We start from the raw sequence: 26,307 nt of genomic DNA, 5'->3' as shown, positions 1-26,307 counted from the left end.
TATCTACAATATATTAAGAACTCTTATATCTCAACAGTAAGAGAAAAACTAATCCAATGAATAAATTAACAAATGCTATAAAAGCCAGGCTTTGTGTTGGAGACACTAATACTTGAGATGTTGAGGCAGGAGGATTGCCATAAATCTCAGGACAGACTGAGTTATATAATGATCCATTTGAAAAAAAAAATACAGTAAAGAAAAAGAAAGGAAGAAAGTAAAGAAAGAAAAAGAATAGACACTTCTTGCAAGAAGATGTACATGTGGCCAATATTCATATGAAAAAATACTCCTTGTCTCTAACTCCCAGGGAAAACTCAAATTAAAATCCATAACCAAGGGCTATAGATGTAGTTCAGTTGGCAGAGAGTTTGCCTAGGACTTATTTTTTATTTTTGCTTTTTGAGACAGGGTTTCTCTGTTATCTTGGCTGTCCTGGATTTGCTTTATAGATCAGCCTGGCCTTGAACTCACATCAGTCTACCTGCCTCTGCCTCGTGAGTGCTGGGATTAAAGGCATGCGCCATCACACGTGGCTATTATTATTATTTATTATTTTTTTCTGAGACTGGGTTTCTCTGTGTAGCCTTGACTGTCCTGGACTCACTTTGTAGACCAGGCTGGCCTTGAACTTACGACGATCTGCCTGCCTTTGCCTCTCGAGTGCTGGGATTAAAGGTGTGCGTCACCACTGCCTGGCTCAGGGGTGAGTCTTAAAGATATTCCAAGAAATCACATATGAGAGACTATGTATTATATGATGTTATTTATTTATTGTTGGTTTTTCAAGGCAAGGTTTCTCTGTATAGCCCTGGCTGTCCTGGCCTCCAACTTAAAGATCCTCCTGCCTCTTCCTCGTGAGTGCTGGGATTAAAGGCATGTGCCAGCGCTGCCCAGCTTATGTATTAATTTATCTATCTATCTATCTATCTATCTATCTATCTATCTATCTATCTATCTATTTATGCTGGGATTGACCTTGGGCATGCTAAGCCCACATTTTACTATCGAGTTGCATCAACAGCCCTTTGTTGTTTTCAGATAATATCTTGCCATGTAGCCCAGGCTGGCCTCAGTACATATCCCAGGCTGTTCTCAAGCTTGCAGTCCCTGAGCCTTAGCCTTCCAGGTGCTGCGGTTAGGGGTAGGTGTGCACTGTCACTTTGCCTTGGGTCAGAATCTGAATGCCACCTAGGGCACAGGCCTCCTTCCCTCCCCTTCCTCCATGCCTGGTGACAGCTCAGTGTCAGAGTGCTGGAGCTGCTTTACTGCTTTATGACCTCCTGTATTTACCTTGTTGTCTTTCTTCCTGGAGACAAGGTCCTCTTAACCCTTTCCTTCCCATGGCTCTCTTCAGGACCTGTGCTTTCGGTGGCTTCCCTTCCCTCTGTTTTGGCCAGCAGGAGGACTGGCCTGTAATAAACACTAACTATGGGCTAGACAGTTCTGGTCTTTTCTTGTAGTCACCATGCTTGCTTTTTCCCACGCTGCTGCTGGGTGGCTAGACCACCTCACTTGACAGGAAGAAACTGAGGCACAAGTAAATACAAGGCAGTCTGAACAGGAGTGGAAAGGAAGCTGGGTGTGCGGTTACGGCAGGCTTAGATGGAAGCTGCCTGGGCTTCCTCATGGTTCCTGGCTTCCTCACAGTGGTGACGACAGTGCTGGAGTAAAATTTGGGTTGCTCGCCTGTTTGTATTGTAGCAAGAACAGTACCTGGGCCCTGCTCAAGTGTCATATAAGTGTTTTAAGTTAAGCCTGTTTTGGGTTCTATCTCTGTGTTGTAGTGGCAGAATTGGACGCAAACTAAATTCAGACTATAAACAGAGGATAGATTTAGCAGTATTAAATACCTGCCTACCTCCAACCACCCTCAACCACCTCTTGCCATACACCACTCAAAGAGATAAATCAACTGGCTTTGTATAAAAGTTCCTCTGGGATTGAAATAATTACATCATGCAGGGAAGCTCTTTAAGCAGGAAGGTAAACAACTCAAAGTAGCTTCAGGAAGTCCCTGAAGCTGACCAAATTCACTTGACTCCAGCCTGCCAGAGTAAGCAATAAATGCTGAGCATCCCCCTGGAAGAACAGAGCCAAGCAGCAAAGAAAGCTCTCCAATGGGCTACAAAAAAGAACCAGACCAGATCAGCTGCCCAGAAGAAGCAGAAACCAGCAGAGCTGCCTGGAAGAGGTTTAGACCAACTGGGGCACCTGGAAAGGACACACACTAACCCACTGAGCTGCCTGAAGGCTGTGCAGTGTACTCTGGGTACCGAGCTTTGCAAGCTGTCACCCACGCTGGGGTGTGCCTTGGTGATGCAGCTGTCTTTGAGTCACTTCTGCAGCTTTAAGTGACCCCTCACCCATATTCCTGTAAGTTGCCCCAATGAAACTCACTGTTCACCAAGTTGGACCTGGGTTGTATCCCGTCTGTTATGGGGTCTGTACCTGGGCTAAGTAACCATCTGGATTGAGTCTTCCCAGGAACAGTGTTGTCACACAACACGCTGAGCTTGCTGAGGCAGAGTTGAAGTGACTGAGTAAAACTAAGGGGTGGTTAGAAGGAATGGGGCAAGAGTGGGAAGCCAGAGAATACCACGGGGATTTACCATTCCTGGGCCTGTAAGGAGGGGTGGGACTGGAGGAGACAGGACCCACCAAGGGGAGACATAGGTTGCTTCAGAGTAGTGCTGCCAATCCCCATGGCCTCAGAGAGACACCAGAATAAACTCCCCATTTCTTTTTTTATTTTAATTTTATTAATTTATTCAGATTACAACTCAACTGTTATCCCATCACTTGTGTCCTCCCGTCCCTCCCTCCCTCCTGCTTTCACCCTATTCCCCTCCCCTAGGTCTAAGACTGAGGGGGACTTCCTCCCCCACTATATGGCCATAGGCTGTCAAGCCTCATCTTGGTAGCCTGCTTACATTCTTTCTTTGAGTGCCACCACGCCTCCCCACCAAGGGGGAGGTGATCAAATATGAGGAAACTCCCCATTTCTTTGTCTACCTCTCTCCCCTCTAGGCCTCTACCAAGCATGCGTGCTTTCCACTCGCAGCACCAGGGCACGGGGCACCCACAGGCTATTAAGGATGAGCCGGCACTTCCCTCAACACAGGCCATATCCTCTTACCTGTGCTGATAGCACATTCTATGGACATCTTCTGATTCCCATGTTTATTGTCCGACGCCCCCCCCCCCATTGTGAATATCTGTATTGTGAATATATAGTGTAAAAACTTATAGAGAGGGGTGTCTCACACAGCCCGGACTGGTTTCAAGCCGCTGTGTGTAAAAGGGATCACAGGTCTATATTTTGTGACGTGGTGCTAGGGATGGGAGCCAGGGTCTCCTGCATTGCTTGGTCAGCACTCTACCAACTGAGCTGTATCCCTGCTAGGATGAGACACTATGACAAAAGCAAGCTGGGGAGCAAAGGATTTATTCTGTTTACACTTTCAGATCACAGTTCATCACTGGGGGAAGCCAGGACAGGAACAGGCAACGCAGGAACCTGGAGGCAGGAGCTGATGCAGAGGCCGTGGAGGGGCGCTGCTTACTGGCTTGTTCTTCATGGCTTGCTCAGCCTGCTTTCTTGTAGAACGCAGGACCAGCAGCCCAGGCCAAGGTACTACCCATCATGAGCTAGGCTCTCTCATCAACCACTAAGAAAATGCCTTACAGCTGGATCTTATGGAGGCCTTTTCTCAACTGAGGGTCCTTCATCTCAGAATTCAATAATTCTAACGTGGTTAGTAGTAGCCAGCACCCAATTTAAGAGTTTTGTTTTGTTTTGTTTTGATCGGCCTCCTCTCCCTGCCAATCTGTCAGTCTCTGGTGGGTGTCTAGCTTGGTGGCTGGCAAATAAGTAGAGCTGAATAAATCCTTTGGATGAGTCAACAGACTAGGCCCAGATAGCCTGCCAGGAGTCACCTCTCCTCTTAACAGAAAAAATCGGGTGGCTGCCTTCTGAATACTTAAGGGTGCCAGGTCAGAGGCTGCAGCTCTCGGCCTCAGGTCTGTGGCTGGGAAGGACAGCAGGTGCCAGAGAGTCCCTACGGTCTTGCTGCAGTAGTGCTGTTTCCCCGCCCAGGTTCACCCAGGTGCAGCCCGACTTGCTAACGCTAGGCAGCCGGGCCTGTGGCGGGACCTGCGGGGTGGCCGGCAGAGTCCCTCCCACGGTCCTTGCGTGAGCCGGGAGCTCCTAGCAGGTTATTTTTAGCTAGGGGATAGGACGGAGCGACAGGTCCGGGCGACACTGGTTGAGGTGGCCCCGGCGTCCTCCGGCTGTGCGCGCCTCTGTCCTCCGGGACCCGCGCGCGGTGGGGGCGGGGAAGGCGGCGGGAGAGCGCGGCGGGCGGGAAGGGGCGGAGAGCGCACTCCTGCGGAGGCGGCTGTGCTCATCCCGGCGACCAAGCGCTCCAGTGCTCGCCGGGCTTCGCAGATGGCTTGCCCCGCTCTCGGTCTGGAAGCCCTTCAGCCCCTGCAGCCCGAACCACCTCCGGAGCCTGCCTTCGCCGAGGCACAGAAGTGGATCGAGGTAGGTGCTGCGGCCCGCGGGCGGCCTTGCAAGGACTCCCGGAGCTGCTGCTGCCCCGAGCTTAGCGACCGCCGGTCCAGCCTTACCCCCTCTTTCGTGGCCAGCTTCCCCAGGTCACCCTCTGTGGCTTCCGGCGGACTGCGATCCCCTGGTGTTGGAGCCCCGGGATGGTGGGCGTGAACAGAAGGGGACACTGCGGTTTAGCTGTGCGCCCAGGGGCAGGAGGCGGTCCCCAGCGCCTTCATCCCTGCTGCCTGCCAGAGCTCGCAATCTCGGCTCGGTTTGCAAGCGCAGCCATGGAAAGCGCAGTGCGAGCTGAGGCGCTGCAAAGGCGCCGGGGACTCGAGCCTCCAGAGCCCTTGCGGGAGTCGCATTTCGGGGTGTCCCGCTCTCTGCTCCACATTTCATCTCTTGGCCTCCTTCCTAGCCCTTCCGGAGCGGACTTGGCAGTGTCACTACAGAGGCTTATACCCACCGGAGCCTCTTGGCTGTGTTTTGGCAGTGGTTCAGGCGCGAGGCTGGCGCAGAGCACAGCGTAGGGGAACCTGCAAGACCCACTTGCGAGTGCAGTATCCGCAGACACGCAGCCTAGCCATTGGTTGCCCCAGAGACCGCAGGGTGGGCTCCAGTAGGCCTTGCACCCAGCCAGGTTGGCACATTTCACTTTTTTAATGGCTCTGGAGAAGGCCAAGGAAATCACTGGAGCTCTCGGCTCAGTCCAGGAAGCGCTCGCAGGCTATCCTGATTCGTGATGACTATCTGCAGGTGCAGCTTACTAGCCCTGCTATTCTGAAACGACCGGTCTTTGGGGCTCAGGACGCGTGGAGGACGAGAGTGGGGGAGGTGATCACTTGTGATCCGCTCGTGGAATCCCTATTTTTCAACAGGCCACCTTTCTTATGCGTTGTACAAGGTGAATTTAGCCAAATGGCGCGCAGCCTCCTTGGCCTGATAGTTCAAAGGAGGATGTGTGTAGCTAAGTCATGACCAAGCAAGAATAAGCTTCAGTTAAGCGACCCTATGCCCACCCTCCGGACAGCGCAGGTCTCCATTGTTGTTAGAACTATGGGGCTGCAGATTTAAACCTGCTGGGTTGCCTGCAGGGGCCGATGCTGGAAGGCTCCAAGCCTCCAGGCCGCCACCTTTCAGGGTCAGCCTGCTTCAGGCGTGCAAAAGCGCCTCAGAGACTGGGACCATCTATTTAAAAACAGTTAATTTTTTTAAATGGGGCTGGCGTGTCTCTAGTAACTCACCACCAGATGAGAAAAAGGCATTGGCGTCTTAATTTTGATGCGTGGCTGGAAGGCTTGGAGCTTGACAGGTGTTCCCTCTGGCTTCAGGCTCAGCAGAAGCCATTTGTAGACACTGGCAGCGGCCGACAGTTGAGTGGCTGTATCTTTCAAGTTCTTGAACATTCTTTGGGGGGAAATTTTGATTGTGTTTTGGAGGTAAGGGAACGCACAGGAAGGAAAAATAGCCTCCCTGTTCTCATATGCAAGTGATTTACTCCCAGGCTCTTTAATTGATAGTCAATTGATAGTTAACATGCTTTTAAAAGCATATTGTGGTATAAATTCCATACAGGATAGCATGCAAATCTGAATTGCGTATCTCCGTGAATTTTGGAATATGTTCCCATATTATTACATGCCCCCTATAGATCAAGATACATAACGCTGTTAATTATTTTTACTGGTGGTATTTCAGGCTAAATATTACACAGCGTGGAGCATCAGTTTTCATTATCAGCTTGAGGAAAGGAAGAGACAGTTTAAGAAAGCAGTCAGGTTAAGCCCTAAACACAGTTTAGTATGATCCTTGATACTTTAAACCAGTCAAAGAAAGTGAAAAGCCTAAAGGTGTGTGTGTGTGTGTGTGTGTGTGTGTGTGTGTGTGTGTGTGTGTGTGTGTCGTTAGGACCAGGCTGCCAGGCACGCTGCGTGTGCATAATTGAAGTGGCCTATCTCCTTTCTACAGTGGGGTTGGATTTCATTGGAAGGGGAGTTTCCCAAGCCCAGACCCTATAATACACACAGGTGTGAATGTGTGTGTGTGTGTGTGTGTGTGTGTGTGTGTGTTACTCAATGCCACCCCCCCCCCCATTTCCCCTCATAGTCTCCTTGAAATGTAAATGCCACGTTTGCAAACTGGGAGCCAGGGACTGTTACAGATGGCTTTGCACACAGTTGCCCAGTGAACAAAGATTCCTGGGCTAATACAGCAATAATGTGTTTCTTAGTGTGAGCTACATACCCTGGGGATTCTTATCTGGAGACTAGCATCTCCCGTTAGGGGCCTATTGTCTCTGGCAACATCCTTATTGGGAGGGCTTTGTTTTTCGGTTTTGTTCCATTGATGATTAAATTTCCCACAGGCTTTTTTTTTTCCCCATTTTTCTTTTTGAGCAGTCAGGAATTTTAACTTTTCAGAAAAACAAACAAACAAACCAACCTGTTTCCCTTGGGTGCAGCAAGTTAATAAACAAACTTTGCCACTGCTCGGCTTCCTTAGTTCTGGGCTTCCTTGAGTTGGGCTATCTAGAGAATTTACATTCTTAATAAGGCTCAGGCAGGAAGCTCAGGGACACAGGTTCCTAAGCAAGGAATTTCTGGGCCTGCAGCCTTGGCTATTTGAAGACTGTTACTGGGCAGGAAATACAGCTCAGCAGCCAGGCTCCTACCTGCCCCCAGCCCAGCCTCTGCCTTAGCTGCTGAGGGTGAACTGGATACCAAAGCTGGACTTGATCATGGACAGGGCAGGGACAGCTGGGTCCCATTTCCAGTGATTTTTTTTTTCATAGCTGCGGGAGCAGGCTGAATGCCTTACTGTGGGTTCGGGGAGGGTCCTAAGGGGGAAACAGTGATGCAGGCAGAGGCAAGGCTGACTTCCCTCCCATCATAATTGCCTTTCTAGCTTTCTTTCCTGGGGCAGTAGAGCTGTACAGTGGGCCAAGAGGCCCGACTTCCTAGCTGGAAGTCCTTGGGTGGAGTCCCAGGTCTGTCACGTGTAGCTGAGCGACCTTGGGCAAACCGCTTTTCCTGTCCTTCTGTTTCCAGATATTTTCTTTGAAAGACACCTCGAGTTAACAACAACACAACAAAGGGGGGTATTGTTGAAACATCTGTAGAACAGGACGCTAAAAGGACGTTAAATCATGTCTCAGTTGGTAGGGTTGCTGGAGGGCTTAAGAAGTGAATATATTTCAAAGTGCTCGGAGTAGGCGCAGGGGTTGAAGGCATTTGCCAGGCGAGCACGGAAATTGGATCTGTAGAGCCCGCTGAAGCCCACCACAGCTCCAGCATGGGTGCCCCCATGCAAGCTGGCTTGCTAGGTCAGCCCGTAGCTCTGGGGTTCAGTTTCAAGACACTGCCTCAAAGAATAAGAAGGGGAGTGATCCAGGAAGATTCCTGATGCCAATGTTGGGGCTCCATGTACACAAACACATACACACACTAGCACCTTCACACATACCTATGTACACATACAAACAACAAACACACACATACTCCACATGTGCATGGTTTTTTCCTTGTGTACACATTGGTTTTATTGTAACAAAGCAACTTGTACACTTCAACATTTAAAAATGAGCATCTTTTTCCTTCCAGTGAAAACCACCCCCCCCAAAAAAAGAGAGAAAAATTAAAATTTAAAAATATTTGAAATAAATGGGAGGATAGAAGGGATGGGATAACAATTGAGATGTAATGTGAATAAATCAATAAAATATATTAAAAAAACAAAAAAATCAAAATAAAGTTACAACAGAGAATGTCAACTCCAAATAAAACCCTACAGGCTCTGCTGATTCTCCCATTGAGTGGCAGGGCCCAAGTCATCGTTAGGACAGAATTTTATTTAAAAGTGTCACCTTAAACTGCAAGGATGCCCGTTCAACATCACAATTAAACACGCCAAAGGAGAAGCCATGTTGTCAAAATGCCCCCCAGATACCTCAAACCCACCCTTTGCTGACCTTCTATAACCCCCCTTTTTTCCTCTTTCTTTTAATTAAATAGGAGAAAGTAGACAGATACGTGTTGGTAAATGCTAGGTGTCTGTTTTCACATAGAGACACAGTGCAATCTCTCAGCCCAATACACAGAGAAAGGAAAAAAGCTAGAATTCTATTCACTACTGCACAGGGGCCACACGCGCGTGTTAAGAAAGTCCTTAGAGTAGCACCTGGCGCTGTTTGAGCGACGGTGTCATGATTACTATTTACATTGCCATTGCTGTTATTCTTACTGGTGTCATCCTTGCTACCACTCGCTGTTGCTGTTGCTAATAGCAACTGAATTTGATTTTGTTCGCTCTTTTACCTTATTTTATTTACTAGTTGTATAGTTTATGTTTCAGTACCAGGAATTGGGCAAGTGCTCTCTCGGTGACCTAACATCCTTACTCTTATAATGATTTTTCTGAGACTGAGGCTTACCTAGTAGTCCAGGCTGACCTTGAACTCTGGGCCTTCCTGGGACTATAGGCATATACCGTCAATGCCTGGCACTAAGCCTTAGTTTTAAAGAAGTTCTTCAGAACCATACGTTTCTAGTATACACAATATAATCCAGTTATCTACTGATTTCACTTCATTATCTTACTATATTTTAATTTACTTAATTATGCTGGGGGGTCAAATTCAAATCTAGGCGGGTGTTGACACTACCACAATCTAATAATTCTGAATACTTGGGCTAGAGATTAAGTCGATGCTGTGCGCTACTCTTGTTTGATTTTAGAGTCAGAGAGGAGGAGCCCGTGACCACTTACTCCCGAGATGACCTCACAGTTCATCAGGGCTTAGAGAATTACCCCCTCGCTACTAGGTTGAACCTCAAACTTTAACATGTAGTTTTGTTCCTAAACTTTTAAGACGGATGTCCGGTGACTATTCCCTTACAGACAGTCCCAGTACATTAAACTGGAGACTGGTGCGGCAATGTCTTATTTTGACGCCCCATCCCCGTTTCTCATGTGCTGGTATTGATGTTTGTTTTCAGGTAGATGATTCCAATGTGCCTGGCTCTCCACTCTCATTTTTCTCTCTACCCACACCAATATTCATCCGTTCTGATCTTTGTTTTTCTCTTAAGTGCCAGACGCTTTCTGGAGGGCCAGATGTCCCTTCAGTTGGGGCTCCTCTTGATTTGGTTTGGGAATAGGTTGCCAAGCCTTTAAAAGGGAGGGGCTGAAGAATTCAGCTCAACTCGGTCATCTCAATTTGAGAAGTTTCTGGATCCCTTCAGCTTGAGTCATAGCACGCCCGTGGGTTTTGGTGATAAGTGCAATCTTTGTAACCTAAGTCATGTTTCATGTGAGGAGGGACTTTGCTTCTCTATGTCCACAAGGAATTGCTTTTTTATTCCACGTTTATTCAGATATGATTCTGAAGATTAAGTGCGCTGAGGGCATCTTAGTGCGCTGATACTGGAAGGTGGCTTGGCAGTAGGGGAAATTTATGAGTAGCTTTTGGGTTAATTGAGCAGTTGGTTGGCTAGTAACTATGACATTGGTGATGTCATGCTGTGAGTTGTGTAGTCACTCAAGCTCTCTGGTTCTGTAAGGACTCTTAAATCTTACTTTTTCTTTTCTTTTTTCTTTCTTTCTCTCTCTCTCTCTTTCTTTCTTTCTTTCTTTTTTTTTTGTGCTTAAATTGTAGTGAAGATTAGGATTGCAAGCTTTTCCCCAGATTTACTTGTGAGAGAGGAGGACGAGGGAAAGAGCCTTGCTTGGCTGACGGAGCAGGTAGATAGGCCTGAGCAAGCAGCGTCTTTCTCACAAGGACATTTAAATAGTCTGTCTTGTTTGTAGACAAAGGCCGCTGTGACACAGTGCTGTCACATGGTAGGAGAACAGTGAAGTCCCAGAGATTTGGGGAAAGGGGAAGTGGAATGGGAGGGGGAGCTGACTCTTCCTGCTTCAGCGTCTCCCTGGAAACTAATTGTATCAAACAAACTCTAGATGGGCAGACAGAGCTTTGGGCACCGAGCAGAGGGGGGAGGGGTGGACATTTGCTCCCAGCAACTAGAGCTCTGAGCACCCCACTCTCCACTGGCAGATGACAAAGGACCTGTGATTCCGCATCTGGCTTTGACTTCATGGGTGGCAGTCAGTGCTAGGTGGGACAAGGCAGCTCTTGACGTCCTGGAAATTTTGAGGTTCTTTTTCCCCCTCCCCTCTTGTTCATTAGATGGCCCCTTGACAGGACACAACATTCCAAGGATGCTAAGTTCTGCTCAGAGTGAGAAACGGAATATTTACTATGTATTGGCATTGGGTAAATTTTTTCAAGACAGAGTCTTTCTATGCAGCCTCTGGCTGGCCTGGAACTTGCTATGTAGTCTAGGCTGGTCTCGAGCTCACAGAACTCCACCTGCTTTTTGCTTCCCAGGTCCTGGGTTTAAAGGTGTGCACCACCGCACCCAGCAGAGGGCAGGGTCTGTGTTTACATGGTGAGTACAGTTGTTATCCCCACTTACAGAGGAGGGATTGAGGCTCTGACAGAGGAAAGGTGTTGTCCAAGAAGTAAATGGTAAATTCCAGAGGCGGGTCAGTAAGGTATAGGAGCCTTTTTTAGATTTACAAATACATTTATGTATGTACTATATGTTAGTATATATTATGCATATGTGTTAAGTATTAATATGTGCTATAATATGAATAATATAATATATATAATATATAACATATTAGCATGTGTTATAGGTAAGGATATGTGTTATATATATGTGTGTGTGTGTGTATATATATATATATATATATATAATGTTACATATACATGCATATATATTACAAACATATTTCCAGTTATCTAAAATTTATAGATGAGGAGGCTGGGCTTCTAGAGATTTGGAAACGGTCTCCTAATTAGCTTAATTCCACACCCCTTGCCATCTGATTCCCTGTATTTCCCTCACTTAGGCTCCTGTGTCTTCTGTGAGGACCATGCAGAGGTTCTGTGTGGGGACAGCATGTGGAGTCAGGAGCTGCAGCTGCCCAGTCCAGCAAGTCCCTGTAGCTCATGGTTTTCTTCTTCAGGACTCAGAGTTGGTCTCACGCGCGGACAGGCCACCTCACTGTTCCCTAGTGGGGTGTGACTGAGGCAGACAGGCTAGAGGTGTCTGGCTGCTCCCCTGGCTTGCTTGCCTTCAGACCTAATTTGTCAAGGTTATGAAGACGGATTCGGAAGTGTTTTGTGTCTCCTAATAGAGGTCATGACTCTCCTAACTCCTGGGTCCTCAGTGCTGCTCCGTCGTGACCACGAATGAGTGCACAGTGTGCGAGCACATGTAGCGTTTGTGAAGGGAGGGCTGCACTCACATCCCCTAGGTAATTCAACTGGAAAAACAATACCTATGTGCAGTCTATGGTTGGTTCTTCAAATGGGATGGTATGGGATGTTGCGGGGAGGGAAGCATCCTTTGTGAGGCCTGGCACATTCCAGCACTGGCGACACACCGAGTCTTTGCCACACTTCCCACATCTCTGTCTGAGAGTTTTCTCATCTGGGCAGGACTTAATCTTCAAGTAGTGTAAGTGTTGAATTCAACCAAGATGGAAGCCTCTCTGGCGGCCTTCCGCATCTCACCAGAAGCAGCCGAGGAACCTGGGTAGATGGCTCTGGAGCCCTGCGGGGAGCCTGCTGTGGTTGGCATTCCTGTCACTTACGCTTCAGTGCAGCCTCGCCACTGTATTGTGGTCTTGATCTTAGTGAATATTTGTTGTTGTTGTTCTTTATTTTCCTGTATGCACGTTTTATTTTTAGGTAGGGCTATGTAGCCTAACCTGGTTTTGAACTCAGGTCCTCGGGTCTCAGCCTCTGGAGTGCTGGCTAGGATTATAGGCATGCACCTCCCTGCCCAGATGATTTTTTTTGACAAAGTTTTTCCCATTGGAACTGTTTGTTCTTTTTACACATACATGGCTGCTTTGAGGGTTTAAAAAAAAAAGCAATGCAATTTTGTAATGTACTTCCTCCCATGTTCCTAAGGATATGTGTGCTTATATTACAAGCAAAGGAAGGTGTCTGATGTGCACTTCATGCAGGGAAGCATAGGGTGGCATCCGGGATGACTTCAGCTTAACTCAATGGCAGGCAACTAGACCTTTACTGTTAAGTGACTGATAATTATAATGGTAGCTGAAGTGGAAGGGCTATCAGATAGTATAGAGGAAATAAAAGTTCTTTTAAAAGAAGAATGACGTAATGTTGGCAAGGCTTCTGCCAGGACACGAGATGCTATGTCTGTCTCTCCGTGCATGGTGGAATGACGTAATGGAACTTAGGTCTCCTGTGGAAAAACTCCCGTTTGCAGAATTAGAACAACACGCCCAAAGAGATGTTCTAGTGCACTGGTCCCTGACAGGCTACCTGGAGGATCCCAAGGAATCGTCTTTGACAATAGGGAAGAAAAGGCAAGGTGACTTGGTCTTATGCCCGTACACCTACGCAGTCACTTGGCAGATACTTTTCCCATTACACTTACACTGCCAGAAAAAGGCTATGGTTTTGTTTTTGTTTTTTGTTTTAAATCTACACTGAGCTGTAAAGAATGAACTAGTAAGCCAGCAGGGAAGGCTAGCCAACCTGTGCCCTACCGTCTGCTCAGTGGTTACTGTGGTAAACTAGAGATGCGGGTCGTCCTTCTGGTCAACCTGACACGCGCGGGACAGACCCCACCGTTACCTACCTACCTTAGTACAGCTACATTATAGAAGACCAACTTAGAACCCACCCAAACTTGCTTTTTGAGTAAAGATGCAGGGTTAGAAGAGTTGTGGCTTTTTCATTGCTATGATCTAACACTTTAGGAAAACAAAAAACAAAACAAAACAAAACAACATCCTCAGTCTCATCTGTGATCACGTGAGTTTGCCCCAAGTGAGGAACTGAAGTTATTTTTATTTCAGTAAGTACATTGCTTTTTTCCCCTTCCTTATAAAACATTTCTAGCAAATGATACTCAATTATTTTATTTTAGTTGAACATTTTATCCTAATCAAACCAGCAAATGCTCAAATGGTTTAAAATATGAAATTAATTAGTCAGGATGCCTGGTCAGCATTCATGTGTAAGTATTCTTTATTATAACTATAGTAAAAAAAAAAATCAGCATTGACATGTGAAGGTGTGATTTAAAAATTCATTTCCTGAGAGAGATTTCCTGAGTTCCAGTGGTGCCCAGTGGCAGGACCCAGAGTTACATGATGCAAAATGCACATAGTTCTTTCCCTCAGAAAAAGTCACACTGAGAGAAATTAGAGTAAGGCTAATTACAAGTTAGGTTATATATTCTAAAGACGAAGAATAGATTGGGCATGGTGCTGCATTACTATAGTCCTATAATGCTAGCATTTAGGAGACTGAGGCAGGAGGATTGGAAGTTTGGAACCAGGGTGGATTATATGGTTAAGACTGTCTTTCTTTTTCTTTCTTTCTTTCTTTCTTTCTTTCTTTCTTTCTTTCTTTCTTTCTTTAAGACTGTATTTCAAAATGAATGGGTGAATGAATAAACAAACAAATAAATATATAAATAAATTCTGTGTGGGATGTCTAAGGTGTAAGAATTATTTCTATAGATGAGAGTTTTTAATGAGGGCAGGTTTAACGTCCAGCGCGTGCGCGTGTACACACACACACACACACACACACACACACACACACACACACACAGTAGGATAGAACACTCTTAAAGTTATACACATAGGGTGATTGACTGTGTATCGAGAAGGACAGGGAGCAAGGAGTTGTTAAATATGCTTATATGTGTTGCTTCCTTTCTTCCTTTTGGCTGAGTGCTGAACACCAGAAGGGTTCTGCCACCGAGCTGTAACCCTGGCCTCCATGAATATACTTGTGGGCTCCTCGGAGAGTCAGAGCGTGGTCCATTAGACCCTTCCGTCCAAGTCATAGAGGAAGCAAGAACTCCTTTTCCAGGAGAAATACCAGAGAGGGCCTTGAGATGTGCATTTTGGGATTTAGAGATTAAAACTCTCTCGAAAAATGGAGCTTATAGCGCCTGCCCTGTACTCAGAAGTGAGAAGGGACTGGAAGAAATTCACCTGCTTTTCTGAGTGCAAGCAGTGTGATTCTGTACAAGCTGTTACACGGCAACTCACAGATAGCCTCTGATCTGGGGTGCTCTCTGGGAGCCCCACCAATTGTCAACTCTCTTCATGGCCCAGTACGGATGCCAGATTTAACCACCGCGCCACCTTTCCAGGAAGTGGAATGGAGGAATGGGAACTGGAGAAGGTGCTTTCTAGAAAACTCTTTCTGACACGCCTGCTTCATTGGTATTGCTCAGAACTTAAGTACCATAGCTGCTGCTGGAGAAGGGACTCCCCCCTGCCCCCACCTCCTCCTCAGCATCGTTAGTCATATACAAAGAATCTATATCCTGGTCCTCAGGAGAAAGGAGAGAACGGCCCCTGGGGCTGTCCCTTCCTCAGGTCCCCAGTCCTTGAGGACCTTCAACATGACTGTCTGGGCGACATTCTCTCCAGTTGGCTAAGCCGACTAATCCCTTCCTCCCCAGGGAACATTATACTTAGAGCATCTATCTCTCAGAAGAATTGTCCTGGGTCACCACACTGAATGTCTATGTATGGGCTCTGCCTCATTTGAAAAGCCCCAGAGCTCCCACAGCCAACGATGAGTTCTTCATCGCCGTCCTAGCTCCTCATTTATTTAGCCAGGCAGGTTAGCCACGACGCCCACAGCACGGATAGTCTGTGCCCAGACAACGAGAGTCGCTTGATTGACATTTGGACTCTGCTGAGATGGAGGAAATAGAACTATTGCTGCGCTAACAGGAAGCAAAGCCGTTTATTTTCATTTTTTAAAAGAATTATTAAAAAAAAAACCCAAACAGTTCACCTATTTGTGACCTGGAGATACCATGATTGGATACTTGGAATGTGACTTCACCTTGGGCCCTTTCTTGGAGGAGTCATTTAAAGAGTAGCCTTCCCTGTAGGTTGGCCTTGGGAAGCACTCACAGAGCCGAGTTCTTGGCCAGCGCTGATGACAGGCAGGCATGGTTCCAGGATGCCCCCTCCTTCACTTCCCTCCCCCTCCCCTGTGCCACATGTCCAGCTGCTTCTTTGTTCTTGTTTGTTTGTTTTGCTTTGCTTTGTTTTGTTTTTCGAAGACCGAGTTTCTCTGTGTAGTCTTGGCTGTCCTGGACTTGCTTTGTAGACCAGGCTGACCTCGAACTCACTAAGATCCACCTGCCTCTGCCTCCTGAGTGCTGGGATTACAAGTGTGCGCCACCACACCGGCATTAGTTCTTACTTCCTAATAATTGGAGTATTCCTGACTGCAAGCTATTCCGCGTGAAAAAGCACGGAAGGGTAATTTATGAGAAATGGCGTGCGTGCGTGCGTGCGTGCGTGCGTGCGTGCGTGCGTGTGTGTGTGTGTGTGTGTGTGTGTGTGTGTGTAATTACAAGGTAGGTGTTGTCACAGGGACAATACCATCATAAAATCAACTGGTAAACCACCATGGCTGGGACCACTGCAAAACCTAGTGTGACATCAGAGAAGCAGCCTCAGCCCCTTTCTCTCTCTCTCTCTCTCTCTCTCTCTCTCTCTCTCTCTCTCTCTCTCTCTCTCTCTCTCTCTCTCTCTCTCTCCCTCCCACCCTCTCTCCCCTTTCCTATGGGAAGTGGAAAAACAAACAGCTTTGGAGCTGAAGTCGTCATTGGCAGACAGATGTGGTTATCGCCTGCTCCCTAAGGGACGGGTTGTAAGTTGTCATAACTGGGAGGGGTCGGTGACAAGTGAAAGCCTCACTCATCCTGCTGCAAGAATTGATGGAATGTGGTATGGTGCTGTGACCCAGCTAGCTCAGAGCCAGAGTAAATAATAATAGCAATGATAATGAAAACGGGCCCCCTCCTTCCTAGGCCGTTTCTCTTGTGCTGCTGACAGTGTCGGTGCTTGAGCTAATGAGATGATAAATATAAATCTATAACATCTGGTACCATGTTTCTCAATCAAGCAGTTTAGGCACTTTTTTTTTCTTACACAGATGGGAAAATTGGAGCACAGAAATGCTAACCGATTTGACTAAAACCACAAAGCTAGCAAAGTGGCTGACTCAAGTTTTAAACCCTAGTCTAGTCCAGAGTTTGGGCTGTGACTGCCATGTTCTGTAAGGAGACCCCAGCCATGGACATCAGTGGCTAACCTGCCCCTCCCCCTCCAGCTCAGCCCCTTCCAGAGGAGATGCTGTTTACTGAGCCTCTCTGTGAAGCAGTGTTGGTTGCTAGGAAACAGTTCCACCTATCTGGTACCCAGGCACATAATCTTCAACAGAAGCCCTTTCCTCCCCACTCTCTCCTCTTCACTCAGCCCTCCCACTCTCCCCTCTTCACCAGCCCTCCCCACTCTCCCCTCTTCACTCAGCCCTCCGCACTCTCCCCTCTTCACCAGCCCTCCCCACTCTCCCCTCTTCACTCAGCCCTCCCACTCTCCCCCTCTCACCACCCCCCCACTCTCCCCTCTCACCAGCCCTCCCCCTCTCCCCTCTTCACTCAGCCCTCCCCACTCTCCCCTCTTCACTCAGCCCTCCCCACTCTCCCCTCTTCACTCAGCCCTCCCCACTCTCCCCTCTTCACTCAGCCCTCCCCACTCTCCCCTCTTCACTCAGCCCTCCCCACTCTCCCCTCTTCACTCACTCCCACCCCCCACTCTCCCCTCTTCACCAGCCCTCCCACTCTCCCCTCTTCACTCAGCCTCCCCTCCCCCTCTACTCCCCTCCCCACTCTCCCCTCTTCACTCACCCTCCCCACTCCCCCTCTTCACTCTCCCCCCCCACTCTCCCCTCTTCACCCAGCCCTCCCCACTCTCCCCTCTTCACTCAGCCCTCCCCACTCTCCCCTCTTCACCCAGCCCTCCCCACTCTCCCCTCTTCACCAGCCCTCCCCACTCTCCCCTCTTCACTCAGCCCTCCCCACTCTCCCCCTCTTCACTCACCAGCCCTCCCCACTCTCCCCTCTCTTCACTCAGCCCTCCCCCACTCTCCCCTCTTCACCCAGCCCTCCCCACTCTCCCCTCTTCACTCAGCCCTCCCCACTCTCCCCTCTTCACCCAGCCCCTCCCCACTCTCCCCTCTTCACTCAGCCCTCCCACTCTCCCCTCTTCACCCAGCCCTCCCCACTCTCCCCTCTTCACTCAGCCCTCCCCACTCTCCCCACTTCACCCAGCCCTCCCCACTCTCCCCTCTACACCCAGCCCTCCCCACTCTCCCCTCTTCACCAGCCCTCCCCACTCTTCTCTTCACTCAGCCCTCCCCACTCTCCCCTCTTCACCCAGCCCTCCCCACTCTCCCCTCTTCACTCAGCCCTCCCCACTCTCCCCTCTTCACTCAGCCCTCCCCACTCTCCCCTCTTCACTCAGCCCTCCCCACTCTCCCCTCTTCACCCAGCCCTCCCCACTCTCCCCTCTTCACCCAGCCCTCCCCACTCTTCTCTTCACTCAGCCCTCCCCACTCTCCCCTCTTCACCCAGCCCTCCCCACTCTCCCCTCTTCACCCAGCCCTCCCCACTCTCCCCTCTTCACTCAGCCCTCCCCACTCTCCCCTCTTCACCCAGCCCTCCCCACTCTCCCCTCTTCACTCAGCCCTCCCCACTCTCCCCTCTTCACTCAGCCCTCCCCACTCTCCCCTCTTCAGTCAGCCCTCCCCACTCTCCCCTCTTCACCCAGCCCTCCCCACTCTCCCCTCTTCACTCAGCCCTCCCCACTCTCCCCTCTTCACCCAGCCCTCCCACTCTCCCCTCACCCACCTCCCCCCTCCCTCACCTCCCTCTTCACCCAGCCCTCCCCACTCTCCCCTCTTCACTCAGCCCTCCCCACTCTCCCCTCTTCACTCAGCCCTCCCCACTCTCCCCTCTTCACCCAGCCCTCCCCACTCTCCCTCTTCACCCAGCCCTCCCCACTCTTCTCTTCACTCAGCCCTCCCCACTCTCCCCTCTTCACCCAGCCCTCCCCACTCTCCCCTCTCACCCAGCCCTCCCCACTCTCCCCTCTTCACCCAGCCCTCCCCACTCTCCCCTCTTCACTCAGCCCTCCCCACTCTCCCCTCTTCACTCAGCCCTCCCCACTCTCCCCTCTTCACTCAGCCCTCCCCACTCTCCCCTCTTCACCCAGCCCTCCCCACTCTCCCCTCTTCACCCAGCCCTCCCCACTCTCCCCTCTTCACGCCTCCCCTCCCCACTCTCCCCTCTTCACTCAGCCCTCCCCACTCTCCCCTCTTCACTCAGCCCTCCCCACTCTCCCCTCTTCACCCAGCCCTCCCCACTCTCCCCTCTTCACCCAGCCCTCCCCACTCTTCTCTTCACTCAGCCCTCCCCACTCTCCCCTCTTCACCCAGCCCTCCCCACTCTCCCCTCTTCACCCAGCCCTCCCCACTCTCCCCTCTTCACCCAGCCCTCCCCACTCTCCCCTCTTCACCCAGCCCTCCCCACTCTCTCCTCTTCACTCAGCCCTCCCCACTCTCCCCTCTTCACTCAGCCCTCCCCACTCTCCCCTCTTCACCAGCCCTCCCCACTCTCCCCTCTTCACTCAGCCCTCCCCACTCTCCCCTCTTCACTCAGCCCTCCCCACTCTCCCCTCTTCACTCAGCCCTCCCCACTCTCCCCTCTTCACTCAGCCCTCCCCACTCTCCCCTCTTCACCAGCCCTCCCCACTCTCCCCTCTTCACCCAGCCCTCCCCACTCTCCCCTCTTCACTCAGCCCTCCCCACTCTCCCCTCTTCACTCAGCCCTCCCCACTCTCCCCTCTTCACTCAGCCCTCCCCACTCTCCCCTCTTCACCCAGCCCTCCCCACTCTCCCCTCTTCACTCAGCCCTCCCCACTCTCTCCTCCTCACTCAGCCTTTACCCCATCTCTGGATTCAGATAGATAGTGCTGGATGCAACACAGAAATGAAACTGTTAACAAGAGAAAGGAAAAGGTCATGGATTCACTGCACTGTTCGTCGTTGTTCTGTGTGTGGCACCCCGGTTAGACTTGGGTGTCACACACATCTACTGCACCCTGTCCTGCTTCATGGCAGGTTCGTCAGGACCCTGCGCAGCCCCTGAACTCCCAACCTAGTTCCTTGCAGGAGTCCTCTTCTTGGTTCGCCCATGGCACCCCCAGACTGTGGCTCCCCTCTTTAAAAACTTGCCAGGTGTCACCCCTGGTGTTCTGAACAAATACCTTGGGATTGCGTCAGCTTATGTTTGAAGTGTGAATTGTGCACATGCACAGTTTCCTAGGGGCTTTACACAGTGGGCGTTCTCCTGCCGAGTTCTTCCCACAGCCCTCACGTGAACTCCTGATTAGCACTTTGTATTTGCCTCTTTCCTCATCACTGTTTAAAAAGGAAAATACCGGCTGGAGAGGTGGCTCGGTGGTTAAGAGTACAGTCTGCTCTTCCAAAGGACCTGGGTTCAATTCCCAGCACCGACATAGCAGCTCATAACTATCTGTAACTTAAGTTCTGGGCAATCTGACACCCTCACAGCAGTGCACAAAAAATAAAATTAAGTGAATTTTGGCTGGGCGGTCATGGCACACGCCTTTAATCCCAGCACTTGGGAGGCAGAAGTAGGTGGATTGCTGTAAGTTCGAGGCCAGCCTGGTCTACAGAGTGAGTCCAGGATAGCCAAGGCTACACAGAGAAACACTGTCTGGGGGCGGGGGGGGGGGGGAGAAGAAAAGAAAAAGAAAAAGAAAAAGAAAAAACCTGGAAGAAGGAACATGACGGGGAAGAGGCTAATCCAGCTCAGGGATTGGAAGGGGTTACACCATCATGGCGGCTCCAGCACGGGGTGTCTGGTTAAATCACTCCAGTGGTCAAGAAGCAGAGAGATCACGTGGGAAGAGTTGGGGACGTAACATAAAGCACCCCCCACCAGTGATTCACTTTCACTCTGGCTCCTTCTCCTAAAAGTCCTCCAGCCTATCAAAAACAGCGCCACCAGCTGGAGAGCCAACGCTCAAACACACGAGCCTGGCGGAACAGCGCACATTCAAGCTGCAGTACACCTTAACACGCACCGCTACCAAACACCTGTGGCGGGAAGCTGAACAGGCTAGAGGAGAAAAACTCGGCAGCCAATTACGTTCTAGATGACATTTGGCTTTGGGCGGGGGTGGGGGTGGGGTCAATGAAAAGTCCGACTTCCCACGTCTTTTTTGCATTCTGTCTTTGTTTCCATAACGGACAACCTTGTCTTTTCTTACGTCCTCCCTTCACGTATCTTTGTCACCATTACTTGTTTAATACTAAAATTCTACATTAGACAACAGTAGGAAATAATGTCTTTTCTTCAAGTCTGGCCGTTCTCGGTGCTCTTGTTTTTGCTTGTGTGTTGGTGACAACACTGGATGTTCCCATGTGTATGTGGGCTTGCTTCCCGAGCGGCCTGATGAACCCTAATGTTGATTTGATGTGACGAGACACTGACTTTTCCCCAGCTGCCTGGAGTTTTAAGTTGCGTGGTATATTGGTAGCTCAATTTCTTACTTGAGTTCCTACTACAATGTGTGTATATTTGGTAAGTTTCCCCTTGGTGTTTTTGCGTGTGAGTCTGTTAGTGTGTTTGCGGTTGTACAACAGAAATTCCACTGGAGCTGGCTTGAGAGAAATTGGAAGCCTCCTAGCTCACTTCAGGCGGGCCTGACTCAGCCATATCGGTGATCCTGGAGAGGACCTGGGTTCTTTCAGCTGTTCCACTGGGCTGTGCTCTGTGTGGCCTGTGTTCCAGCTTTCTGCAATGCCATTGGTCTGCCCTGCTGCAGCCCAAGATGACCAGTGAGCTCTGGCTTGGACAGGGGGGAGTCCTGTCTTCACACACTCTTTACACGCCTCGGGCAGAGAAAGGGGCCACGGCCCTCGTTCATGATGTCCAGGGGAGGGAGTGGAGCCCGGGCCAGTCCTAGAAAGGGGCTTGGCTGCTACCCAGCAAAGGAGGAGGAGTCCCTTACAGGAAAATGGGGAACTTGTGGCTGAAGAGTGCAAGGGGTGGACGAGGAAGAAGTGAAGAAGACCTAGTATTGACATTTTAACTGAAACGCAGCAAAGGGCTCGGGAGAGAGCACAACCAGTGACATGCGTCCTGTGCAGGATGAGGACCTGAGTTTGACTCCCAGGACCCACATAGAAAGCCGGGCACGGAGGAGGTGCTTGCAACCCCAGTGCTGTGCAGAAGGAGACAGAAACGTCCTTGGAGCTCACTGACCAGCCTAACATGTTTAAGGCGAGCTCCATGTTATTTTGAGACCCTGTCTCAAAAACAACAACAACAGCAATAACAACAAAAAACAACAACAAAAAACAAAACAACAACAAAACCCAAGTTAGATGGCATCTGGCGTTATTCACACACATGCACACACGTATACACTCTATTGTGCAGGTACACACACACACACACACATACACACACATCATAATATATAGGAACATATTTTGTGGGTTGGAAGGAAGGAAGGAAATAAGAAGAAAACAAACAAAAAATAGTGACTGCTTCTCTAAGGAGACCATAAGATTATAATCCCCGAGTGAATTTTAAAAAGAACCACCAAAAGTTGGGCGTGGTGGCGCACACCTTTAATCCCAGCACTTGGGAGGCAGAGGCAGGCGGATCGCTGTGAGTTCGAGGCCAGCCTGGTCTACAAAGCAAGTCCAGGACAGCCAAGGCTACACAGAGAAACCCTATCTCAAAAAACCAAAATAAATAAATAAATAAATAAATAAATAAATAAGAACCACCAATAAGTTTTCTTTTTCTTTTCTTTTCTTTTCTTTTTTTTTTTTTTTTTTTGGACAGGGTCTCACTATGTAGCTCAGGCAAGCCTGGAACTTGAAATCTTCCTACCTCATCCTCCCAAGTGCTGGGCTTACAGGTGTGTGCCTCCCTGCCTAGCTTTACTTCTGTTTTGTGAGTGTTAAAAAAAAGTGTCAGTTTTGGAGGAGTCATTGAATGTCAGGTACCCCAACCAACACCCCTGCCCCCAATACCTGATCGGTTCCAATAGTTGTAAAAAGTGCATACAGTGGCACAAACATTGATTTTAAATGTTGACCCTAGGAACTTCAGCTCTTTTCTTCCTACTATTTATGGGACTGTGCTTCATGCTGAATTATAAGATGGCCAGTTTTAAAGAGCCTTGGGAGTAATAGCCAGTTCCTGTGGCTGATTTGTGCTTCTCCCGTCTAATTCACATTTCCCAGAAGCCTACAAACAGCAAAGTGCTCAGTCACTCCTCACTGGAGCCTGGGATCCAGAGTGTGCCAGCTCTGCCTGAGCACTGCCCAGGCATGCAGCCTGCTAAAAGTGGACGTAGCGGCTGTCACCCACTGATCCTCTGCGTTGAGTGACCCAGATTGGCAGAGCGCAGCTGGGGCCTGTCGCAGAGAGAGTCCGGGAAAGAGAAGGGTAAAAATAAAACTGGCCATGCAGCTTAGCTGGAGTCGGGATCTGAGGGAGTTCCTTGCGTGCTTGCCTAGCCCTTGACCAGAATTTTCCTTCTTTTTACAGGGAAGTAGCAGCGAGGATTAGAAATTATTATTTTCTAGGTTTCTTAGAGTTGCAGAATACGTTTATCCATCAGCAGAGAGACTGTTCGTTGGGTGGGGCTAGAGATTTGAATGGTGAATGTTTTCCCTTTGTCAGTTTCTTATTTACCCATTAACATTAAGACTGTTTTCCCCAGAGCATATATTTTGGTTAATAGAATGAAGTGAAATTTTCGTTATGGTTCTTAAAATAGTTACTTTAGTAATCTTACAAAACAAAACACAGAGTGGCAGTATTTAGGTATGATGTCAGGTTGTCGCCAACAGTAATATTTTAGTTCCTGTGACATTCTGCCACTTATATTTTTATAGTGTCTGTTTGCTCAGTTTGAGGTTCCTGTCTTTGTTATTGGAATGTTGAGATTTTATTTTTTTGGCATTGAACCAACTTTTTTTTTTTTTTAAAGTGCAAAGTAGATGCCTTGCCATGCTTTACTGATAGCTTTGAACCATATGAGATCCCTGCCTGGTGCTTGGTGGTTTCTAATGTAATCATGTCTCTGTGATGTGTAGGCTGAAAATTAAAACTCCAAGTAGCCTTTGCTTTGCAACAGTGATTAAAAAGTGCATTACATATTTATATTTCAAAATATATGGGAAATGTAGCTATAACTTATTTGAAATATCAAATAAACACCCTCTAGGGATATAATACTTCTGGCAAAAGCTTTTATGCTATGTTTGTTGTGAGCATGCTAATTTGGAATAAGTGGTTTTCAAATAATTCATTCAAATGATTATTTATGAAAATTATCAAGAGGCTTCTGATTGGTATATGCTTCTTTTTAGTTGCAGAAATGTCATGGGATTAGATCATGGTGATGGGTGGTTATTTATTTACACTATGTAGAGAATAATACACAAAATCGAATCATGTACTTTAAAAGGGTGAATCTGACTGTATATGAATTATCTTTGCTAAAAATCTTGTAAGAGCTGTTAGTGTTCTGGGTACTGTTCTCAGACCTAAAGACAGGTAAAGACACACATTCAGGGGCAATATGTAGGCGTGTGCTACACAGCTCTCGATAGGACAGGGCAGTGGAGCAAGTCCCCAGGGCCTTTTGGTAGATGGCGGGAGCACACTTTCAGGGCAGGTGCAGCAGAGCCCAGCCAAAAGCATGCGATGAATACGGTTAAAGTCTTCGCTTGTATCATGTCTACTTGCATTCCACTGCCAAAGCAAGTGACGTGGCCACGCCCCAGTCAGTGGGGCTCGGAAGGACATTCTGCTGACGGTGGTAGAGGGTCTTGTCTCCAGCTGACATGCTCTAACAGATGCAAACAAATCTGTTCAGGAGTCCTTAAGGCCCCCAGGGAGGATGAAAAGATGCTTTCTGGGTTGTGAGGATCTTGGAGGACAAGACGTTGAGTGGAATCTTAAAAACTGATTAGCAGAACTGGGTGGCGGTGGCTCACACCTTTAATCCCAGCAGGCAGATCTCTGTGAGTTCGAGGCCAACCTGCTCTACAGAGTGAGTTCCAGGACAGCCAAGACTACACAGAGAAACCCTGTCTCAAAAACCACAACAACCACAACAGCAGCAACAGCAAAAAACCAAAACGAACCCCCTCCCCCCCAAAAAAACCCCCAACTGATTAGGGCTTGTCTATTGGATGGAGAGGGAAGAGTAAGGGAAGGGGAGGGCAAGGGCTGGCGAAAGGCCTTCTGGGCTGTGGGATAGGCTTCAGAGGAGGCACGGCAGTGTGCTGTGGGAGCAGTGTGCATCGGGAAGCTGTGGTACAAGAGCACAGCATATAGTGAAGGCCGTCAGGGGCGGGATAGGGGGAGGCAGAAAGACACAGATTAACAACAGCCTGAGTTCAAAACTTAGCTCTGTCACCTCGTAACACCGTGAGCATGTGCAGTTGCTTCCCTTCCCTTCCCTTCCCTTCCCTTCCCTTCCCTTCCCTTCCCTTCCCTTCCCTTCCCTTCTTCCTTTCCTTTCCTTTCCTTTTTGTGGTGCTATAGATTGAAGCCAGGGCCTTGCACATAAGCAGGTGCTGCATCTCTGAGCTGTCAGTCAATGAACTCGGGATTCTTACAGAAGTGCCTGATGTGCAGTCAGGTGCTCAGGGGATGCTGGCGGGTATTAGTGTTAGTGGAGTGAGGCAGTGTGGATTATCTCATGGCGCTTGACCCAGAAGAAAGGTGGCAGTTAACAGCAGGGAAAGAGGAACCCGAGATTGCAGTGGATTTTGGATTTTCTAAGTAGGCAATAAGTTATACCTCAGAAGTAGACAGGGCAGGTTCATACTGTTTGGGGGATGTGGCCTTGGCGGCAGTGAGGGGAAAGACAGTGGTGACCTGCCTTTATGTGCTGTGGAAGCTGGGGACCAACGTGTTGTTGCAGTGGTGTAGACAGAGATGCTCATGGGACCCCAGTGGGAGACAGATGTCCGAAACATGGAAAGTGGCTGAGATTTAGCGGCTGAATAGATGGCTGTAGGAAGTAGAGAAATGACATCATCAGGGTAATCCCCAAATGTCTGGGGGGGGGACCATAAGGGAAAGAGTAACGTGAGGAGAAAGAGGGTGCGCTCAGGCTTGAGTGTGTTAGATAGGTTAGGGCCTGTGAGATCCTGAGGAGGGCTTAAGCAGAGGCAGGGACTGTGGAAGTGAGTCAGGAGAGCTGTGCAAGCTGCTTCTAATTATCACCATGGTGGTAGTAGCTCAGAGCCCAGCGGGAGGCATGCAGCGGGGTGAGGGGGTGTGGGTTATTTCCTGGTGCTTGACACAGAAGGAAGAAGGCAGTTAACAGCGGGGAAGGAGGAACCTCAGACAGCAGGGGGATTTGCTTTGCGTTGTCTTTAAGGATGGGAGAGGCATCTGTGTACTGGAAGGTTTTGAGACAGGAACGGCAAGCGTGACCTTGGTTATAGGATGGCGAGAAGGAAGAAGGAAGGAAGGGTACAGCCAGCTCCTGTGCACTCAGGGAGGGAATATAGAGTCGATTTCATCAAGGAAATCTGGACGTTTCTTGATGGCGCGTCGGTCATCTCTTGCCGTGTAATAAATTACTGCCCAATGACAACATCTGAGAACAACCTGTGCCTATTTTAAACTGAGTATCCATCACCTGAAATGCTTGGGATCAGAAACGTTGTGAATTTTGAACTATTTTTTTTAAACCCTAGGGATATTTGCATGTGTATAATGAGATACCTCAGGATGAACGGTCTG

General features: G+C 48.9%; 1 protein-coding gene across 10 annotated transcripts in view; it reads left to right on the top strand.

The window, feature by feature from the left end:
- Nucleotides 1–3,437: 3,437 nt before the first annotated feature.
- The window catches only part of LIMCH1 (LIM and calponin homology domains 1), a 323,411-nt gene continuing 300,541 nt past the window's right edge, over nt 3,438–26,307 (top strand). For 3 of the 10 annotated variants that reach the window (XM_084799063.1, XM_084799056.1, XM_084799055.1), the window contains exon 1: nt 3,445–4,546. In XM_084799063.1, coding sequence (XP_084655189.1) covers nt 4,451–4,546 — 96 coding nt within the window. In that variant the 5' untranslated portion in view covers nt 3,445–4,450. Of the gene's footprint in view, nt 4,547–26,307 lie in introns of all 10 variants that reach the window. The other 7 variants (XM_084799060.1, XM_084799067.1, XM_084799059.1 and 4 more) reach the window with 4 other exon arrangements.

The sequence above is a fragment of the Acomys minous genome (genome assembly GCF_964271855.1).
Source record: "Acomys minous genome assembly, chromosome: 10".
In the NCBI taxonomy this organism is placed as follows: Eukaryota; Metazoa; Chordata; class Mammalia; order Rodentia; family Muridae; genus Acomys; species Acomys minous.
Note: the sequence above shows the minus strand (reverse complement) of the source record. Positions and strands in the feature narration are given on the sequence as shown.